Source organism: Salmo salar, chromosome ssa02 (assembly GCF_905237065.1).
Source record: "Salmo salar chromosome ssa02, Ssal_v3.1, whole genome shotgun sequence".
NCBI classification, from domain to species: Eukaryota; Metazoa; Chordata; class Actinopteri; order Salmoniformes; family Salmonidae; genus Salmo; species Salmo salar.
In genome coordinates, this window is record NC_059443.1 from 91,622,521 (window position 1) to 91,645,680 (window position 23,160).

Genomic DNA, 23,160 nt, shown 5'->3' on the forward strand with positions numbered 1-23,160 from the left:
GGGATTCCTCTGGTGTTTAAAAGGGCTTCCTTGGTTGCTCTTTCTTCTGGTCCTTTTCTTTTCTTCCTTCTTTTGTGTCTTGTTTCAATGTTTCCTTTTTCCCTATTTCTGTTTCCATTGCTTTTAGGGCTTTCATCAATCCACCATAGCAATTGAAACCTTCTTCTTCAATTCTTGTGTGTCTCTTTGTTTTTGTTGGGCCTCTTCCTGTTGAGTGAGAGGGTGCGCATACTGCTCCAGGTGTGCAGGCCCCCTCTTCCTCCGTTACTTCTACCGTTCCTCTTATTTCCATGTTTCCAGTTATCATGGGAAACTGTCCATGGGAGTAAGGTGGGGGTTTGTTCTCCCAATCCCCCTTTTCCTCATTTTCCTTGTAATTTTTCTTCAGCATTTCTCTTGCCGTTTTCATGCTTCGTAATAGGCCCATTCCTTCTTCTTTAAACATTTTTAATATTTCATTTTCTCTTTCCCGTTTGTCCTTTCTTTTCTGTCTTTTGTCGTTTGGTTTATAGTTCTTTATTAAAATCTCCATTTCCTCACACACAGAGACATCCAATGTCCCCACTGCAGGCCACTTAGTGTTCAATTTTCTGGTGCGTTTTTCCCATTTTTCAGACGTTTTCTTTATTTCATCTTTACTTAAGGGGTGTCTGGCCCCCAAGGTTTCTACTGGCGTCCTATTCATTTTGAGGGTTATCTATACCTCAGCTTTACTTTATTCAATCATATTTTTTCCCCCTTCTAATGTCTATTCTTTTCTTTTTATATTTATTGCTTCTTATTGCTTCGTTCCTATTTTATTCTGTCTATTTTATTATTCTGTCTGTTTATTTTATTCTGTCTATCTTAGTCCTGGTTCCTATTTTTCAGGGTTTTTCCAGCTCCTCTCTGTCTCTCCTAGTTATCGTAATCTGATCCTTTTTCCCTAGGCTGCGGCCCCCTAGGGAACCAGCAGCTCTATGGTATTTTATTCTTTACTAGTGTTTCTACTGCGCTATGCTATAACTTTATATCGCGGTTGGGTGTTTTATCTTAGCTAGAATAAAATAACTTGGCTTTATTTAACTACTCTCTGTAGTTTATATTTTATTCGTATGTTTTTCCTTTCCTGCCTACACACTATGTGTATGCGTTTACTGCTTTTTATTGTATCCTATGTATTTCCCAGTTTTATCAGTTCAACATACTTTATTATATCAATGTTCTATTTTTACATATAGCTTTCCTTATCCGTTATCTATTGGTTTTGTCGCCTTTTCCCCAACGAGAGTTTAACCCCACTCTCCCTCCTATATCATATATCAAGCGGCTGTCACAGCGCCTCACAGTTCCTCCTATGTCCCAAAATAGCGCACACACACACACACTATTTCTTCTTCTTGCTCCACACTTCTGGCTCGCTTGGATATACCTCCTCAGCCTAGAGAAACTTTCACTCATCAGCCTGAAACTGAGGGTTTGTACATTAAGTGTTTAACAAGTTGGCCCATAACTTCACCTAGCAACAACATAGACCTGCTGTAGGACCCATAACTTCACCTAACAACAACATAGACCTACTGTAGGACCCATAACTTCACCTAGCAATATCATAGACCTACTGTAGGACCCATAACTTCACCTAACAACAACATAGACCTACTGTAGGACCCATAACTTCACCTAGCAATATCATAGACCTACTGTAGGACCCATAACTTCACCTAACAACAACATAGACCTACTGTAGGACCCATAACTTCACCTAACAATATCATAGACCTACTGTAGGACCCATAACTTCACCTAGCAATATCATAGACCTACTGTAGGACCCATAACTTCACCTAACAACAACATAGACCTACTGTAGGACCCATAACTTCACCTAACAACAACAACAACAACATAGACCTAGAACTTTAAATCATTTAATATTTCAGGTGAAACATGGACACTAAAATGTCTTTGTCGTGACATTTCATAACCTGATCACCAGATAATTTTGTGAATAATCCCACTAGGCTACTCAGTAATGTGTTGTCATTCTAAATGTCCTGAATAAAGGAAAATAGCTCTGTGTGTTGTACAATAGCCTATCCATCAAGGAACAGTTCTCTACACATTATGAGCTAAGTATCTCTGTGTGCAAACAGACTAACGAGACCCTACTGTAAATCAACCAGACAATAACACATTATAAATATCAATTTGTTAGGGATGTTGGATCCAACATGGAGCACGGCATAACTGTCTTTACCAGAGTAATGAATGAAGAAGCACTTTGGTAAATTTTTTTATTTCACCTTTATTTAACCAGGTAGGCTAGTTGAGAACAAGTTCTCATTTACAACTGCGACCTGGCCAAGATAAAGCAAGGCAGTGCGACAAAAAAACAACAACACATGGGATAAACAATAGTCAATAACAATAGAAAAATCTATATACAGTGTGTTTTCAAATGGAGTAAGGAGGTAAGGCAATAAATAGGCCATAGTAGTGAAGTAATTACAATTTTGCAAATTAACACTGGAGTGATAGATGTGCAGATGATGTGCAAGTAGAAATACTGGTGTGCAAAAGAGCAAAAATATAAATAAAAACAATATGGGGATATGGTAGGTAGTTGGATGGGCTATTTACAGATGGGCTATGTACAGCTGCAGTGATCGGTAAGCTGCTCAGATAGCTGATGTTTAAAGTTAGTGAGGGAAATATAAGTCTCCAGCTTCAGCAATTTTTGCAATTCGTTCCAGTCACTGGCAGCAGAGAACTGGAAGGAAAGGCGGCCAAAGGAGGTGTTGGCTTTGGGGATGACCAGTGAGATATACCTGCTGGAGCGCGTGCTATGGGTGGGTGTTGCTATGGTGACCAGTGAGCTGAGATAAGGTGGAGCTTTTACTAGCAAAGACATATAGATGACCTGGAGCAAATGGGTCTCGCGACGAATATGTAGCGAGGGTCAGCCGACGAGAGCATACAGGTCGCAGTGGTGGGTGGTATATGGGGCTTTGGTGACAAAACGGATGGCACTGTGATAGACTGCATCCAGTTTGCTGAGTAGTGTTGGAAGCTATTTTGTAAATGACATCGCCGAAGTCGAGGATCAGTAGGATAGTCAGTTTTAGGAGGGTATGTTTGGCGGCGTGAGTGAAGGAGGCTTTGTTGCTCTGAGGAGATGGGAGAACCTTCCAGAAGGACAACCATCTCTGCAGCACTCCACCAATCAGACCTTTATGGTAGTGGCCAGACAGAAGCCACTCCTCAGTAAAAGGCACATGATAGCCTGCTTGGAGTTTGACAAAAGGCACCTTAAGACTCTAAGACTATGAGAAACAAGATTCTCTGTCTTGATGAAACAAAGATTGAACTCTTTGGCCTGACTGCCAAGAGTCATGTCTGGAGGAAACCTGGCACCATCCCTACGGTGAAGCATGGTGGTGGCAGCATCATGATGTGGGGATGTTTTTCAGCAGCAGGGACTGGGAGACTAGTCAGATCGAGGGAAATATTAACAGAGCAAAGTGCAGAGAGATCCTTGATGAAAGACCTGCTCCAGAGTGCTCAGGACCTCAGACTGGGGTGAAGGTTCACCGTCCAACAGGACAACGACCTTAAGCACACAGCCAAGACAACGCAGGAGTGGCTTCGGGATAAGTCTCTATGTCCTTGAGTGGCCCAGCCAGAGCCCGGACTGGAACCTGATCTAACATCTCTGGAGAAACCTGAAAATAGCTGTGCAGTGATGTTCCCCATCCAACCTGACAGAGGGGTCTGAATACTTTCCGAATGCACTGTATACAGCAACACCTCCCCCATAGGCATTCCTGTCTTTTCTGTAGTTGTTATATTCCTGTATTGCTACTGCTGTATCAAAGGAATTATCTAAGTGAGTTTCAGAGATGAGCACTACAGCGCATTCCAAATTCAATAGGCAGGCTAGTAAACAAAAGTTTCCAAAGAAAAACTTTTCCAGAAAATGTCAAAACGTATAATGCCCGTCCAAGAGACTGTCGACCAATCGCATTTCACATTGTGATGCTGTGACACACAGTTCCTAAGCTAATTGTCACAAAATCTCTTTTAAAAGCCCGGGGAACACAAGTAAGCTTCATTCACCAGAAGTTATGCATGCTAGCCAACGTTAGTCAGGAGGCTCTTTAGTCTATCTAGGCTAGGTAGGGCTGGGCAATATGGACAAAATGTTCACTATTTTTTTATTCAAAAAGTTGGTGAAGCAGCAACTGTACTGGAATGAGAACAATATAGATGCTACTTCGAGAACACAAACTCTCATCTTTCACAGCAAAGAGCAGGGAGTCCAGGGGATCACTGGAGGAGCAATGGAGGAAGCATTGTGGGATTCTATTGGTGTGAGTACAGTTGTGCAGACTGAGTGGACGATGGTGAAGAACAGTGACTCTGTACAGTTGGTGAGACTGAGTGGACGATGGTGAAGAACAGTGACTCTGTACAGTTGTTTAGACTGAGTGGATGATGGTGAAGAACAGTGACTCTGTACAGTTGTGCAGACTGAGTGGACGATGGTGAAGAACAGTGACTCTGTACAGTTGTTGAGACTGAGTGGATGATGGTAAAGAACAGTGACTCTGTACAGTTGTGCAGACTGAGTGGACGATGGTGAAGAACAGTGACTCTGTACAGTTGGTGAGACTGAGTGGACGATGGTGAATAACAGTGGAGTGAAAGGGGCTAAAGTTGGCAATGAACAGCAGTTTATGGTTGGAGTGGGAATCATCAGCAAGGATGTTTTTTTGGGTGACCCGTTAGAGGTCTCAAAGATGGTGAAGGATGAATTGGGTAAAGTGGAATCGGTTTGAGTGACCAGGAGCGGTATGATGCTGATTGTGTGTCAACAGCACAAAAGGAGAAGCTCTGTGACTCAACAAGATGTGGACGTACGATGTGGAAGGCTATGACTTTCAGAGTAGGGCACCGGTTAAAAGTGTCATCTCTGGTGTTGCGTTGGACATAGAGGCTGGGTGGTTTAGGGAAAACATTCCAGGTATACGCACGTCAATAAAATGAATGATAGCAGGAAGGTTTTACTGTCGTTTGGTGAACTGATTCTCCCATCTTATGTAAAACCTGGGTATGTGAGACCCTATGTACAGAAGCCGCTGCGGTGTTACAATTGTAAAAGTTTGGACACGTGGCAAGTGTTTGTCCAAGGAATAAATATGTCGTAGTTGAAGAGTCAGATGAAGCATGTTGTTGTAATTGTGATGGGAATCATGTTCCCAAGATCCTGGAGTGCCCTGTACGGATGAAGGATGTCACAGTAGCTAGGATCAGGCCCATCCAGCAGGTGTCCTATGTGCAGGCAGTGAAAATAGCTGAAGGAGTGAGTAGAGAGAAGGTAGTGGATGTCCCACAGTCTGCAGTGAAGCCATGCAGGAGAAGGATCCCAACACACCAATAGTGTAGAAGGTGGACTGAGTTGTGTTTATAGCGCAAGTGAGAAATTGCACTAGTCAAACTGTTTATTTTGTATTCTATAATTTTAATTAGAATGATTTGTTCTTTAAAAAAAAAAAAATGGGGGGGGGGTATTTTTTCCAACCCCATACAGTAGGTGGCAGAAATACACCTGATGAGTGTAGTCTGACAATAAACCTCAGCGAAGAAGACATGGTAAGAACCAAAGTGTTGGTCAGTGTTTCCAGATGACCCTAATTAGATGTTACATTACATGTTTTCTTACTTCATGTAGCCGGCTAGCTAGCCAACATATTCAAACTTCTTATTCCTCTCTGATAAGCATGTTTGTGCAGCGGTATCTTATCTATGCCTACACCAGCACTGGCACCAGGCAGTATTAGCCAGCTACGTTTGACTCTTAATACATTTAGCAAGCTAGCTAGCGATTAGCATTAGCGGCTAACATTATTTTAGCAACACCTTGCTAAGAAAAGACAAATGTTTCGCCTTCAATGTAATGGCATGAAAATAATTGCCAGAATATTATACAATGACTTATCAACAGCTCTAATAATTTGACCCCCACAGGAAATCTTCACTGGCAGTTACAGAAAGACCCATTTACCATCTAGCCATTGATTCTTGAAGAATATAACTTATAAATGCCTCAAATGATTCAACTGTATTACCCCATCAGAAAGAAAAACATGAGCTCGTATAAGGCCACTGTTTGTAAACCAATACTATATGGCTGAGGAGTAGGGTCGATCCAAGCGTTCTGACCTCACAAAGACAGTAAAGCAAAGACTAAGCGAACTGGCTACCGTTGGATAGCTTGCTAGACACAAATGAGAAAAACCTCACTCTTACCATTTTACTTGCCCTAGCAGAGCTGGTTAGGCTGTTTTCATGTTATCCAGAGCGTTGGTGACTAACTGTGCTGCTCGCAACTATTTAATTTGAGCTTTTTTTTAACGTTTACTGACACCTGGACATATTCAACGGGTGTTGAGCGCTAGTAAATTCTTCAGTTATTCTAAGCTCCGGTACACTCAGACGAGAGTGCTCTGAAATCGGAGTAGAGAGCCAGAGCGAATTTAGGAACGCACCCGAATTAACAATGTCCACTGAGAAAGCACACGACCCCTTGGCTAAGAATGATGTGAATAATCAAGTCAATAAACGTTGGGTAGTTAGTTAGAATATAGTTAATATACTGGTAAGTTTGATGTATAAGTAGCCAACTAACGTTAGGTAGCTACAGTTGAAGTCGGAAGTTTACATACACTTTAGCCAAATACATTTAAACTCAGTTTTTCACAATTCCTGACATTTAATCCTAGTAAAAATTCCATGTCTTAGGTCAGTTAGGATCACCACTTTATTTTAAGAATGTGAAATGTCAGAATAATAGTAGAGAGAATGATTTATTTCAGCTTATATTTCTTTCATCACATTCCCAGTGGGTCAGAAGTTTACATACACTCAATTAGTATTTGGTAACATTGCCTTTAAATGGTTTAACTTGGGTCAAACGTTTCTGGTAGCCTTCCACAAGCTTCCCACAATAAGTTGGGTGAATTTTGGCCCATTCCTCCTGACAGAGCTGGTGTAACGGAGACAGTTTTGCAGGCCTCCTTGCTCACACACGCTTTTCAGTTCTGCCCACACATTTTCTATGGGATTGAGGTCAGGGCTTTGTGATGGCCACTCCAAGACTTTGACTTTGTTGTCCTTAAGCCATTTTGCCACAACTTTGGAAGTATGCTTGGGGTCATTGTCCATTTGGAAGACCCATTTGCGACCAAGCTTTAACCTCCTGACTGATGTCTTGAGATGTTGCTTCAATATATATTTGTGAAGTGCACCAGTCCCTCCTGCAGCAAAGCACCCCCACAACATGATGCTGCCACCCCCGCGCTTCACGGTTGGGATGGTGTTCTTCGGTTTGCAAGCCTCCCCCTTTTCCTCGAAACATAACGATGGTCATTATGGCCAAACAGTTCTATTTTTGTTTCATCAGACCAGATGACATCTCTCCAAAAAGTACAAGTCCCCACGTGCAGTTGCAAACCATAGTCTGACTTTTTTATGGCGGTTTTGGAGCAGTGGCTTCTTCCTTGCTGAGCGGCCTTTCAGGTTATGTTGATATTGGGGGGTCATTTTACTGTGGACATAGATACTTTTGTACCCGTTTCCTCCAGCATCTTCACAAGGTCCTTTGCTGTTGTTCTGGGATTTATTTGCACTTTTCGCACCAAAGTATATTCATCTCTTCCTGAGCGGTATGACGGCTGCGTGGTCCCATGGTGTTCATATTGTTTGTACAGATGAACATGAACCAGACTTGTGAAGGTCCACCATTTTTTTCCTGAGGTCTTGGCTGATTTCTTTTGATTTTCCCATGATGTCAAGCAAAGAGGCACTGAGTTTGAAGGTAGGCCTTGAAATACATCCACAGGTACACCTCCAATTGACTAAAATGATGTCAATAAGCCTATCAGAAGCTTCTAAAGCCATGACATTATTTTCTGGAATTTTCCAAGCTGTTTAAAGGCACAGTCAACTTAGTGTATGTAAACTTGTGACCCACTGGAATTGTGATACAGTGAATTATAAGTGAAATAATCTGTAAACAATTGTTGGAAAAACTACTTGTGTCATGCACAAAGTAGATGTCCTAACCGACTTGTCAAAACTATAGTTTGTTAACAAACAATTTGTGGAGTGATTGAAAAACAAGTTTTGATGACTCTAACCTAAGTGTATGTAAACTTCTGACTTCAACTGTAGCTGACATACTGGTACATACTGCTGTAAAGATATGCTATGCGGTTTGTAAGGATAACGTAGCCAACATATCGTTACATTGCTCAACATTCTCTTAACATTTGTCATAATTAGTTGAAGCAGTTCATTTGTATCCACTCTCTCGTCGTACTTTGGCTGCATATTTTCCACAATTTTTTTCAAACCTGAAAATAGTTGAAGCCCCGCCCATTTCCTGAAGAATTGCATTATGGGCCCTAAAAGCACAGAAAGAGTGTCCTCTGCATATATACTTCGTATTTTGGCGACTGTAGTACCACATCCAGGAACTTTTGGCATACTAACTATATCCATACTATGACAAATAAGCATAATATATAGTATGGTTAGTATGAGTATTCGAACACAGCTCAAGTCTCAGGGCAGCCATTTTGTTTCTGTTTTAAAACTAGGTTGCCCCTTTAAAAAAAGCCACACAATCAATCAACCAATCTGCAGTTCATACAATAACAAAGCTGTCATTCCACCACTGTTTTGGTTATAAGATGATTATGGGGTTGGAGAAATGTAACTACTTTCAAATTCATAGACAGACCTATGGATGCAAGGACTGACCATCCATGATATCAACATTATAGTTTTAACTATGTTGAGGCTATACAGTGTTGGTTTACATTGTTTCTAAACATTGGAGTAAAAAAAGCTTATTTGGGGATCTGATGGGGTACAACAGTTGAACTAAGCTCATGAGACATGTGTTATATTCTTCAAGAATCAATGGCTATAAATAAATAATTTAAAAGTTCAAATATGGATGTAGCTATTGGATATTTCCCCTTTAACACCTCAGTTTAACAAGTGTAGAGTTTGTGCCTCTGTTTTTAAAACAATACTTACGAGTGTTAATCAGGGCCCGTTCATCGTTAGAACCATTGGACGCCTTATGATGCCCTTGGGAAACCGGGCCCAGATATCCAGTTTCTTCCTCTTCTTCCTTCTTCGATGTGACAGTCATCTCCTCTTTCACTCCAAAAACTGCATCCTCCTCCTCCTTCACTCTGAACGGGTCTTCCTCGTCTTTCACTGAAACGTCTTTCTCTTCTTCTTTCACTGAAACGTCTTTCTCTTCTTCTTTCACTGTAACAGCCTCACCCTCTACTTGTTTTTGTATTGTAACATCCTCTTTTTCCTCCTCCTCTTTGACGGGAGCTTCTTTCTCCGTCCAGAAGACCTCTTCTTTAGCAGGAGGAGAGTAGCTTAGTGAACTCATGGTCGGGAATGTTAGCTAACAGTTAGCTAGCTAGGCTAATGCTAACTTAACCAGCCCGCTAGCTGACTAATAACAACAACACAGTAAATATGAAATTAAATCGGATAACTAACTAGACGACAGTAGTGGGTTTTAAACACAGTGGCTAATATACACTAAAGCGTCTAAAGAGCTTTATTGGTTCGGCTATTTTGTCTAGCAAGCTACCGAGGAGGCTGAATCACTGTTGGTGCTGTTGAAAGAAGCGTTCCGTCCACTACATTATACGTCACACCAACAGCATTGCGTTAAATTCACAGACCGCCATCTGCTGACTGGAGTGGGTAACGCAGTTGAATAAAATGTTTATTTTAGTTTCAGACAAAAAGTTCAAGTGTAGGAAGCATGAGTTTTTACTCACCAGTGTAACAACACAGTGTGGTTAAAGACTTAGTAACTTAGTTGTAGTCACAATCTGGTTCCCTATAAGGACAAACAGTTATGTTTTTGCGTTGTTACATATTTCTTAACTTATTTCCGGATATCTTCTAAACTACCCACAATGCACTATGTGCTACAGAGTTTGTATGCTAGCTCGGTATCTAGCTCCAGCTTGTCAGTCACACCTCATGCTTTCATAAACTGTGTGGTTGTGATATCTAGTGGGAACGCATTAGCACGGTAGACTCTGCTGCCTTGTTGTCAAAAGGGATGTTACTTTTGATACCGGAGCTACGAGGCCTGCGTCCAAATCGCTAAGCAGTAAACTTCAAAGCAGTGTACCGATGCCTGTATCACTTTATCAGCAGCACGTCATCAATGGCGTCTGAAGCTTCATTTCGTCAAACAACCACCTGATTGGTTTGGTATTGGGCTTGTTCGACACTGCAGGCGACTGCCAACTGACTGATCTACAAATCACCTTACATCATAAATAACTACTTATTATTATAAATAAATCAGTCACCATCAGTCACCAACAATGCAGCATGGATTTCATGCTCTCGAGCATGGTGAGTGGTTTAGTAGATGACATAAAGACTACGGTGTGGGATGTCATCTATAATAATGACATAAAGGCTATGCTGCTACGGTGTGGAACGTCATCTATAATAATGACATAAAGGCTATGCTGCTACGGTGTGGGATGTCATCTATAATAATGACATAAAGGCTATGCTGCTACGGTGTGGGACGTCATCTATAATAATGACATAAAGGCTATGTTGCTACGGTGTGGGATGTCATCTATAATAATGACATAAAGGCTATGCTGCTACGGTGTGGGAGGTCATCTATAATAATGACATAAAGGCTATGCTGCTACGGTGTGGGATGTCATCTATAATAATGACATAAAGGCTATGTTGCTACGGTGTGGGATGTCATCTATAATAATGACATAAAGGCTATGTTGCTACGGTGTGGGATGTCATCTATAATAATGACATAAAGGCTATGCTGCTACGTGCTACGGTGTGGGATGTCATCTATAATAATGACATAAAGGCTATGCTGCTACGGTGTGGGACGTCATCTATAATAATGACATAAAGGCTATGCTGCTACGGTGTGGGACGTCATCTATAATAATGACATAAAGGCTATGCTGCTACGGTGTGGGATGTCATCTATAATAATGACATAAAGGCTATGCTGCTACGGTGTGGGACATCATCTATAATAATGACATAAAGGCTACGCTGCTACGGTGTGGGATGTCATCTATAATAATGACATAAAGGCTACGCTGCTACGGTGTGGGATGTCATCTATAATAATGACATAAAGGCTATGCTGCTACGGTGTGGGATGTCATCTATAATAATGACATAAAGGCTATGCTGCTACGGTGTGGGACGTCATCTATAATAATGACATAAAGGCTATGCTGCTACGGTGTGTCATCTATAATAATGACATAAAGGCTGTGCTGCTACGGTGTGGGACATCATCTATAATAATGACATAAAGGCTATGCTGCTACGGTGTGGGATGTCATCTATAATAATGACATAAAGGCTATGCTGCTACGGTGTGGGATGTCATCTATAATAATGTGGCTGTTCTAAATTCTGTGTTGCTCAAAGATTTGAGTAATGAACATATTTTTGAGACAATTGGCTGGAAGGCGTCAATGCTTCAGGAAGCTTTGTTTCCCCATCATGGAATCTATCTATTTTGGATGCTGTGATTTTCCCTGCCATCATTCTGTATGTCTCTGCTCTTCTGATCTGCAGTCATGTTTTAGTTGGGTTTTGTTAGTTGAGTTCTAACTGGTCTCCATTAGTTGGACTCCAGCTCACTGACCATAGTGTCATGAACCGGCTCGAAGACCGTAACAAAAAGTGAGACAACATGGAGATAAAAAATAACAAAATATATTTATTAACTGAAGTAAAGTAAATACAATGAACAATGGTGTGTGTTTAGTCAGTAGTGTAAGTGAGTGGTCGCGTGTATACATGTGATAATGAGGGGTGTTGAAAGGTGCCAACGCAGACACCCAAAATCTGTCTGTGTCTGCATGGAGAGAGTCTCCTCAATGAACGGGGAAGAGGTGCATTTATCCTGGGACACACCCGAGCCCAGGTGTGTCCCATTTCACTGACGACCCTCCCGGCCTCCTGGGGATGTAGTTAGGTTTGTATGTAGTCTGGTGATATACCAGGGACTGGGGATGCAGTTAGGTTTGTATGCAGTCTGATGATATACCAGGGACTGGGGATGTAGTTAGGTTTGTATACAGTCTGATGATATACCAGGGACTGGGGATGTAGTTAGGTTTGTACAGTCTGGTGATATACCAGGGACTGGGGATGTAGTTAGGTTTGTAGTCTGATGATATACCAGGGACTGGGGATGTAGTTAGGTTTGTACAGTCTGATGATATACCTGTGCCTGGGGATGCAGTTAGGTTTGTTTTCCTCTAGCTATTCTCCAGTTTGCTCCCAGCAGCGTTCATAGAACATAGATCCCTGTTCAACTAGGCTGCAGAGTTCCTAGTTTGACAGATAATTCAACCAGTGTGTGACCAGTGGGTTTCTTTAAATGAATGAATATGAAACTGCCTTGAATGCAGATGTGAAGGACAGTATGTTTTAAATTCTCACTCAAAATATGCACTGCTCTATTTGAACGTCTCAATATACATTTATTATTTAATGAAAGGAATAAAAATATGTCTTTTGTCTGAAAAAAAAAAGTATCATAACTGCGTTTCCCTCCAGTCAGCAGACGGCGATGTGCGTCTTTCAGGCGATGCTGCAGCGTGACGTATAATCTAGTGGACGAAACGGATCAACAACAACGAGTCAGCCACCTTGGTAGCCAACAGCCGAAACATTTAGACTGTTTCTGTGCATATTTGCCTCTGTGTTTTAAATATACTTCTGACGTCTAGTTAATTGCCCCCATTTAAATGTTATAGGTACATTGTTAGTCAACTAGCTGGCTTGATAAGTTAGCCTAGCACTAAACTAGTCGGTCATGCTAACTAGCTAGCTAGCTAACATCCCCGAACATGAGCTCCCTAAACTACTCCCCTCCTGTTAAAGAAGAGGAGGTCTGCTGGACGGAGAAAGAAACTCTGGGGCTGAACATTGTCGTGAAAGAGGAGAAGGAAGAGGAGGATGTTACAGTAAAACAAAAAGTAGAGGGTGAGGCTGTTACAGTGAAAGAAGAAGAGAAAGACGTTACAGTTAAAGAAGAGGAAGACGGGTTCAGAGTGAAAGAGGAGGAAGATGTTACAGTAAAAGAAGAGGAGGAAGAGAAAGAGGAGGATGCAGTTTTTGGAGTGAAGGAGGAGAAACAGGGAGAGATAACGGTCATATTGACAGAGGAGTCTGGAGATCTGATTACCATCAGTAAGTACTGTCTTAAAAACGGGCTCTAACTGTCCAAAGGTTTTGAACGAATGTGTTGTTTTAAAGCAGCATATTGAAATTCTATACTTGAAAATGTTGTTCTGTACTCTAGGAGTTTATGTTATAATGTTAAAGCTACATTTTAAAATGGGTGATTAAAGCCCTGAATGCTGATTGGCTGACAGCCGTGGTATATCAGGCTATGTATTTTTACTGTTCTGATTACATTGGTAACCAGTTTATAATAGCAATAAGACGCCTCAGTGATATATGGCCAATATACCACGGCTAAGGGCTGTATCCAGGCACTCTGTGTTGTGTTGTGCATAAGGGTCAGTCTTTACCCATGCTATATTGGCCATATACCACACTTCCTCTGGTCTTATTGCTTAACTGTAACATGTGTATACCATCAGAGTCCCCCCACCACAAAATCACATCTTAATTGTCTCACAGAATGGCAAACAAGTTATAAATGAAACTTTTGACGTGTGTCTATTGTAGGCCTTGCGTAGAGTGTGTATACCCGCAAAACTCAGATTTCTAAATGTTGGAGAAATACATAAAATAACATTTACATTTAAGACATTTAGCAGACGCTCTTATCCAGAGCGACTTACAAATTGGTGCATTCACCTTATAATATCCAGTGGAACAACCACTTTACAATAGTGCATCTAAATCTTTTAAGGGGGGGGGTTAGAAGGATTACTTTATCCTATCCCAGGTATTCCTTAAAGAGGTGGGGTTTCAGGTGTCTCCGGAAGGTGGTGATTGACTCCGCTGTCCTGGCGTCGTGAGGGAGCTTGTTCCACCATTGGGGTGCCAGTGCAGCTAACAGTTTTGACTGGGCTGAGCGGGAACTGTGCTTCCTCAGAGGTAGGGAGGCGAGCAGGCCAGAGGTGGATGAACGCAGTGCCCTTGTTTGGGTGTAGGGCCTGATCAGAGCCTGAAGGTACGGAGGTGCCGTTCCCCTCACAGCTCCGTAGGCAAGCACCATGGTCTTGTAGCGGGTGCGAGCTTCAACTGGAAGCCAGTGGAGAGAGCGGAGGAGCGGGGTGACGTGAGAGAACTTGGGAAGGTTGAACACCAGACGGGCTGCGGCGTTCTGGATGAGTTGTAGGGGTTTAGTGGCACAGGCAGGGAGCCCAGCCAACAGCGAGTTGCAGTAATCCAGGCGGGAGATGACAAGTGCCTGGATTAGGACCTGCGCCGCTTCCTGTGTGAGGCAGGGTCGTACTCTGCGAATGTTGTAGAGCATGAACCTACAGGATCGGGTCACCGCCTTGATGTTAGTGGAGAACGACAGGGTGTTGTCCAGGGTCACGCCGAGGCTCTTAGCACTCTGGGAGGAGGACACAAGGGAGTTGTCAACCGTGATGGCGAGATCATGGAACGGGCAGTCCTTCCCCGGGAGGAAGAGCAGCTCCGTCTTGCCGGAGATGCCCAGCTCGGAGAGGGTGGAGAGGAGGATCTGATGGTTCACAGTATCAAAGGCAGCAGATAGGTCTAGAAGGATGAGAGCAGAGGAGAGAGAGTTAGCTTTAGCAGTGCGGAGAGCCTCCGTGACACAGAGAAGAGCAGTCTCAGTTGAATGCCCAGTCTTGAAACCTGACTGATTAGGATCAAGAAGGTCATTCTGAGAGAGATAGCAAGAGAGCTGGCCAAGGACGGCACGTTCAAGAGTTTTGGAGAGAAAAGAAAGAAGGGATACTGGTCTGTAGTTGTTGACATCGGAGGGATCGAGTGTAGGTTTTTTCAGAAGCATTATTGACATGAAAAGGACATGTGTTATGGGGAGACTGAACATGTTAGCAAAAGGACAAGCATTTTGGGGAGACTGAACATATTAGCAAAAGGACAAGCGTTTTGGGGAGACTGAACATATTAGCAAAAGGACAAGAGTTTTGGGGAGACTGAACATATTAGCAAAAGGACAAGCGTTTTGGGGAGACTGAACATATTAGCAAAAGGACAAGCGTTTTGGGGAGACTGAACATATTAGCAAAAGGACAAGTGTTTTGGGGAGACTGAACATATTAGCAAAAGGACAAGTGTTTTGGGGAGACTGAACATATTAGCAAAAGGACAAGCGTTTTGGGGAGACTGAACATATTAGCAAAAGGACAAGCGTTTTGGGGAGACTGAACATATTAGCAAAAGGACAAGCGTTTTGGGGAGACTGAACATATTAGCAAAAGGACAAGCGTTTTGGGGAGACTGAACATAGTAGCAAAAGGAAAGGCTAAACTAAAGAATTATCATTTAGAAAATATGGTAATTATTACTTTAGAGATGAAGTGGGACACCAACAAAACGTTATTAACAATGGATCAACTACAGCCTATAACACTGACTGGAATAGTAATATATATTATTATAGAGCTCTGATCAGCCTATAAACATGACATTATCTATTATTCTAGAGCTCTGCTCAGCCTATAAACATGACATTATCTATTATTATAGAGCTCTGCTCAGCCTATAAACATGACATTATCTATTATTATTGAGCTCTGCTCAGCCTATAAACATTATCTATTATTATAGAGCTCTGCTCAGCCTATAAACATGACATTATCTATTATTATAGAGCTCTGTTCAGCCTGTAAACATGACATTATCTATTATTATAGATCTTTGATCAGCCTATAAACATGACATTATCTATTATTATAGAGCTCTGCTCAGCCTGTAAACATGACATTATCTATCATTATAGAGCTCTGCTCAGCCTATAAACATGACATTATCTATTATTATGGCGCTCTGATCAGCCTATAAACATGACATTATCTATTATTATAGAGCTCTGCTCAGCCTATAAACATGACATTATCTATCATTATAGAGCTCTGCTCAGCCTATAAACATGACATTATCTATTATTATGGAGCTCTGATCAGCCTATAAACATGACATTATCTATTATTATAGAGCTCTGCTCAGCCTGTAAACATGACATTATCTATCATTATGACATCATGACATTCCCTGAGAGATTAGATTTGGAGCTCTTCATCATTTGTTTTTAAATCTCACCGTCACCAAGTTTATTTTTAATGATGTAATGTTGTAAAAACTGACCTCAGGGTATTGAGGGATCTAGTCTAGATTAAACCTCATAGGAAAACAATTTTATTGAATGGAGGTTTCATTCAGGACTCTCTGTTTAACTAAATAATCTGTCTTTTGCAGGAGAGAGACCAGACTCTGACAGCAGGAAGAGTTCCTCAGAGGAAACAGACCCAGAGACGCCTAACCAACACCACTGCTCCCACTGTGGAAAGAGTTTTAGGTGGTTAGGGAGCCTGAAAATGCATGAGAGAACACATACAGGAGAAAAGCCCTACCACTGTTCCCACTGTGGAAAGGATTTTACTCAGTTAGGAGCCCTGGTTGGGCATGAGAGAACACACACGGGAGAGAAGCCTTATCACTGTTCCCACTGTGGAAAGAGTTTTAGGTGGTTATGGGTCCTGAAAAAGCATGAGAGAATACATACTGGAGAGAAGCCTTATCACTGTTCTCACTGTGGAAACAGTTTTAGGTGGTTAGTGAGCCTGAAAACGCATGAGAGAATACACACAGGAGAAAAGCCTTTCCAATGTTCCCAGTGTGAAAAGAGTTTTAGGTGGTCGGGGAGTCTGAAAAAGCATGCGAGAAAACACACAGGAGAAAAGCCTTTCCAACATACTAATACACAGGAGGAGAAGACATACCACTGTTCTCATTGTGAAAAGACATTTTCCCAGTCAGAGGACCTGAAATCACACGAGAGAATAGAGAGGCTGTGTTCTGACTTGTGTTTCTGACTGAGAATTTGTCCACGGCCAGGATTCATATGGCCAGGGTGTCCGCTATGGACGCCTGGAAAAAATCAGCAGTGGACATTTCTGAACGTTTATCCAACAGACCTGTACATCCATGAATGGATCTCTATAATGTGTAACTATTTCTGATGTATGTGTTGTGATGTATTGTTTAATAGATGTACTATGTTAGGTATATTTATCTGTGGTTTAATTTCAACAGATTTTACTGATGCTATTAGATTGCTGTGTGGGGGGAGTTTTATATATACAGTGCCTTCAGAAAGTATTCACACCCCTTGACTTGTCCCACATTTCGTTGTGTTACAGCCTAAATTTAAAAATTATTTTTATTTATTTTTATTTCACCTTTATTTAACCAGGTAGGCTAGTTGATAACAAGTTCTCATTTGCAACTGCGACCTGGCCAAGATAAAGCAAAGCAGTTCGACACATACAACAACACAGAGTTACACATGGAATAAACAAACACAATCAATTATACAGTAGAAAAATCTATATACAGCATGTGTAAATGAGGTAGGATAAGAGAGGTTAGGCAATAAATAGGCCATGGTGGCGAAGTAATTACAATATAGCAATTAAACATTGGAATGGTAGGATGTGCAGAAGATGAATGTGCAAGTAGAGATACTGGGGTTAAAAGGATTCAATACCCCATAATGTCAAAGTGGAATTATGTTTTTGGAAATGTTTACACATTTAATTAAAAGCCTAAATAAGTTCAGGAGTAAAGATTTTGCTTAACAAGTCACATAAGTTGCATGGACTCACTGTGTGCAATAATAGTGTTTAACATGATATTTGAATGAATACCTCATCTCTGTTCCCCCACACATACAATTATCTGTATTGTCTCTCAGTTGAGCAGTGAATTTCAAACACAGATTCAACCACAAAGACCAGGGAGGTTTTCCAACGCCTCGCAAAGAAGGGCATGTATTGGTGGATGGGTAAAAAAAAGCAGACATTGAATATCCCTTTGAGCATGGTGAAGTTATTAATTACACTTTAGATGGTGTATCAATATACCCAGTCACTAACTCAGTTGCTGGAGAGGAAGGAAACCTCTCAGAGATTTCACCATGAGGCTAATGGTGACTTTAAAATAGTTAGTGTTTAATGGTTGTGATATGAGAAAACTGCGGATGGATCAACAACATTGTAGTTACTCCACAATACTAACCTAAATGACAGAGTGAAAAGAAGGAAGCATTCCCAGTCAGAGGACCTGAAATCACATGAGAGAATAGAGAGACTGTTGGCACTAAAGTAATACTACAAAAGAATGTGGCAAAGAAATTAACTTTATGTCCTGAATACAAAGCGTTATGTTTGGGGAGGGTTTGGCTGGCCGGGACGTCCTTGTCCCATTGTGCTCTAGCGACTCCTTGTGGTGGTCAGCATGCACGCTGACTTCGGTCGCCAGCTGGACAGTGTTTCCTCCGACACATTGGTGTGGCTGTCTTCCGGGTTAAACGAGCAGTGTTTCAAGATGTGCAGTGCGGCTTGGCAGGGTCGTGTTTCAGAGGACACATGGCTCGACCTTCGCCTCTCCCCGGAGTCCGTAGGGGAGTTGCAATTGGATATCATGAAATTGGTGAGAAAAAGTACAACAAAAAAAAAAATATATATATATACACTCGTACTGAAATTTGATTTTTCGATGATCTGGCAGATGTGAAAACCATGTAAACACCTGCAAGACTTCGGTTAGAAGTGAATCACCTGCCTGGACATCCTAAGAACCACACAGAGACCTGCATTTTGAAGTGGGTTTAATAATACTTGTGAAAACTGACTTCAGGTGATTGAGGGATCTAGTCGAGATTAAACATCATAGGAAGTTTTATCATGTGGAGGTTTCATTCAGGTCTCTGTTTAATTAATTATATAATCTGTTTGTCTTTGACAGGAGAGAGACCAGACTCTCCTTCTGACAGCAGGAAGAGTTCTTCAGAGGAACCAGACCCTGAGATGTCCAAACCAGCAGGACGACATCACTGCTCCCAGTGTGGAAAGAGTTTTACTCAGTTAGGGAGCCTGAGAACACATAAGAGAATACACACTGGAGAGAAGCCTTACCACTGCTCCTTGTGCGGAAAGAGTTTTAGGTGGTTAGGGAGCGTGGAAAGGCATGAGAGGACACACACAGGAGAAAAGCCTTTCCAATGTTCCCATTGTGGAAAGAGTTGTACACAGTTAGGGAGCATGAGAGAATACACACAGGAGAAAAGCCTTACCAATGTTCCCATTGTGGAAAGCATTTTGCCCAGTTAGGAAACCTGAACCAGCATGAGAGGATACACACAGGAAAAAGACGCACCACTGCTCCCACTGCGGAAAGAGATTTACCCGGTTAAGGTACCTGAAAGAGCATGAAAGAATACATACAAATACACAAGAGGAGAAGACATACCACTGCTCTCATTGTGGAAAGACATTTTCCCAGTCAGAGGACCTGAAATCACATGAGAGAATAGAGAGGCTGTGTTCTGACTTGTGTTTTTGACTGAGAATTTGTGATTTTGTTTGGACTGTCAGACTTGAGTTCACTTTGTGTAATGTTAGTGCACAATTTTTTTATTGCGATTAATCCATTGTCTGAAAGCGTTGAAAATACACTGAAAACATCCAAAATACATCCTGTATACTGCTAAAATCTACAATGCCATGTAAAAACAAGATGACATTTAGGTTAAATAAAGGGTGCTTTACCAATGTAACATATTTTGACACGTCCACTGTGGGGCTCTGCAGAGTCATAATATCCATAACAACTACAGGTCAAACAGGGAAATGGTTCGCATCGTTTTTCCACCATTCATTTTCCCCATATGGCTGTGTTTTGTTTAGGCTCACCGTGGTGTGACGTTTTGATAACCATGTAAATCTCTCTAGGTCACGGTGACTGAGGACACACAGTGTGTTGTGAATTTATTGTAATGTTTTTAAAATGGTATAACTGCTTTTATTTTAGCTGGACCCCAGGAAGAGTAGCTGCTGCCTTGGCAGGAACTAATGGGGATCCATAATAAACCCCAGGAAGAGTAGCTGCTGCCTTGGCAGGAACTAATGGGGATCCATAATAAACCCCAGGAAGAGTAGCTGCTGCCTTGGCAGGAACTAATGGGGATCCATAATAAACCTCAGGAAGTGTAGAAGCTGCCTATATTTGTCTCTCTTTACTCTCGGATTCTAAAATGCTAATTAGCGTCAAAGTAGACGACATGCAAGACTACAAATCTCTGCAAGCTCCTGCATGTCATCTCTAGTGTGCTGCAGAGATGGTTGTCCTAGAAGGTTCTCCCATCTCCACAGAGGAACTCTGGAGCTCTGTCAGAGTGAACATCGGGTTCTTGTTTACCTCCTGACCAAGGCCCTTCTCCCCCGATTTCTTAGTTTGTCCAGGCGGCCAGCTCTAGGAAGAGTCTTGGTGGTTCCAAACTTCTTCCATTTAAGAATGATGGAGGCCTCTTTGTTCTTGGGGACCTTCAGTGCTGCAGACATTTTTTGGAACCCTTCCCCAGATCTGTGCCTCGACACAATCCTGTCTCAGAGCTCTATGGACAATTCCTTTGGACCTCATGGCTTGGTTTTTTGCTCTGACATGCACTGTCAACTGTGGGACCTTAAAAAGACAGATGTCTGCCTTTCAAACCATGTCCAATCAATTGCATTTACCACAAGTGGACTCCAATCAAGTTGTAGAAACATCTCAAGGATAATCAATGGAATCAGGATGCATATGAGCTCAATTTTGAGTCTCATAGCAAAAGGTCTGAATACCTAAGTAAATATATTTGCAAAAATCTCTAAAAACCTGTTTTCACTTTGTCATTATGGGATATTGTGATGTCATTATGGGGCATTGTGATGTCATTATGGGGTATTGTGATGTCATTATGGGGTATTGTGTGTAGATTGATGAGGGGGGGGGGGGAAGTACATTTTAGAATAAGGCTGTAACAAAATGTGGAAAATGTGAAGGGGTCTGAATACTTTACTTTTCTACCGCAGTTTTGTACATGATCAAATCAAAGTTTATACACTGTCATGTGATACGTGATATAGAAATGTCCAATCTTAGGAGAGCACATGGGAGGCACTATACTGTCTGTCTGCAGGTGTCTATCTGGTCAAAACCACTGATACAGGTGCCCCTCCACCCTCTGGTGGGATTGATCATGTCTACAGAGAAACCTAGATTCAAATACTTACATTTGTGTTTATTAGGTATATGTTGTGAAATTGTTAGATATTACTTGTTAGATATTACTGTACTGTCAGAGCTAGAAACACAAGCATTTCGCTACACCGGCAATAATATCTGCTAAACATGTGTATGATAAAATGTGATTTGATTTTTATTTGAAATAAACGTCCTATTTATCAAAGGTGCTTTTGGCTGGGGTCAAAATGACTCCAAAGGATTTGAATTTGTTAAAAGTCCATATTGATACAGAAACACTAAACCATGATTTAGATTTATTAAGAACAAGTTGATTGACAAAGTCATGAAAAATTTAATAGAATTGAATAAACCACATTTTGGCTATGATAAACCACATTTTGGCTATGATAAAAGATATGCCTCTGGGGTCAAAATGAACTATGTCAGAAGTATGGTTCAATGCAAATATGTAGTGGGTGTAAAGTTTGTTTTAAATTCTCACTCATTAAACACGAATCAATCCACACATGCTTCTCTTTGAACGACTTAATATAATATTAAACCTTCCTGAAATAAATGAAAAATAAACGTTTGGTTCCTCAACTGCGTTTCCCACTCCAGTCAGCAGATGGCGATGTGCGTCTTTTAGGTTCAGGCGATGCTGCCAGTGTGACGTATAATCTAGTGGACGGGACGCTCCTTCAACAACAACAGCTAGTCAGACACCTCGGTAGCTTTCTAGCAAACATAGCTACAACATTCACGCTCTTTACACTGTTTTGGTGTATATTAGTCGCTGTGTATTAAACACACTTCTGTCGTATGTACTTGTTGGCCCATTTAATTATATATTTACGTTGTTTGTCAGCTAGCTGGTTTGCTAAGTTAGCTTAGAACTAGGCTAGTCGCTAATGCTAGCTAGCTAACATCTCCGACCATGAGTTCACTAAGCTACTCTCCTCCTGTTAAAGAAGAGGTCTGCTGGACGGAAAAATAAGTTCTCGTCAAAGAGGAGGAGGAAGAGAAGGATGTTACAATACAAAAACAAGTAGAGGGTGAGGCTGTTAGCGTGAAAGAAGAAGAGAAAGACGTAACTGTGAAAGAAGAGAAAGAGGAGTATACAGTTTTTGGAGTGAAAAAGGAGGAAGAAGAGGAGGAAACTGGATATCTGGGCCCGGTTTCCCAAACGCATGTTAAGGCGTCCAATGTTTCTAACGATGAACGGGCCCTGATTAACACTAGTAAGTACTGTCTTAAATACAGAGGCACAAACTCTGCAGTTGTTGATCTGATGTTTGGTGTTAAAGGGGAAATCTGCAATTGCTACATCAATATTTTGACTTTTAAATTATTTATTTATAGCCATTGATTCTTGAAGAATATAACACATGAGCTTAGTTCAACTGTTGTACCCCATCAGATGCCTCATGTTTTAAATGTTTTTTATTTCATCTTTATTTAACCAGGTAGGCCAGTTGAGAACAAGTTCTCATTTACAACTACGACCTGGCCAAGATAAAGCAAAGCAGTGCGACACAAACAACAACACAGAGTTACACATGGAATAAACAAATGTACAGTTAATAACACAATAGAAAAAGTCTATATACAGTGTACAGTGTGTGCAAATGGCCTCATGAGCTTAGTTCAACTGTTGTACCCCATCAGAATCCCAAATAAGCTTTTTTTATGGATGGTCAGTCCTTGAATCCATAGGTCTGTCTATGAATTTGAGAGTAGTTACATTTCTCCAGCCCCATCATCATCTTATAACCAAACTAGTGGTGGAATGACAGCTTTGTTATTGTTTCAACTGCAGATGTGACTTGGCTTTTTGATGTGATGTGG

The 23,160-nt window shown here is 41.4% G+C and overlaps 1 protein-coding gene and 1 pseudogene across 1 annotated transcript; one reads left to right on the top strand and one right to left on the bottom strand.

Annotated features, from left to right (window-relative positions):
- Nucleotides 1-23,160, bottom strand: part of LOC123723920 (zinc finger protein 721-like) — a 149,551-nt pseudogene that overhangs the window by 25,325 nt on the left and 101,066 nt on the right.
- Nucleotides 12,317-17,415, top strand: LOC106590909 (zinc finger protein 436). Its single transcript, XM_045712180.1, has 2 exons — nt 12,317-13,305; nt 16,504-17,415. Exons 1-2 carry the CDS (start codon nt 12,963-12,965, stop codon nt 17,118-17,120), a joined length of 960 nt encoding a protein of 319 aa, XP_045568136.1. The 5' UTR covers nt 12,317-12,962; the 3' UTR covers nt 17,121-17,415.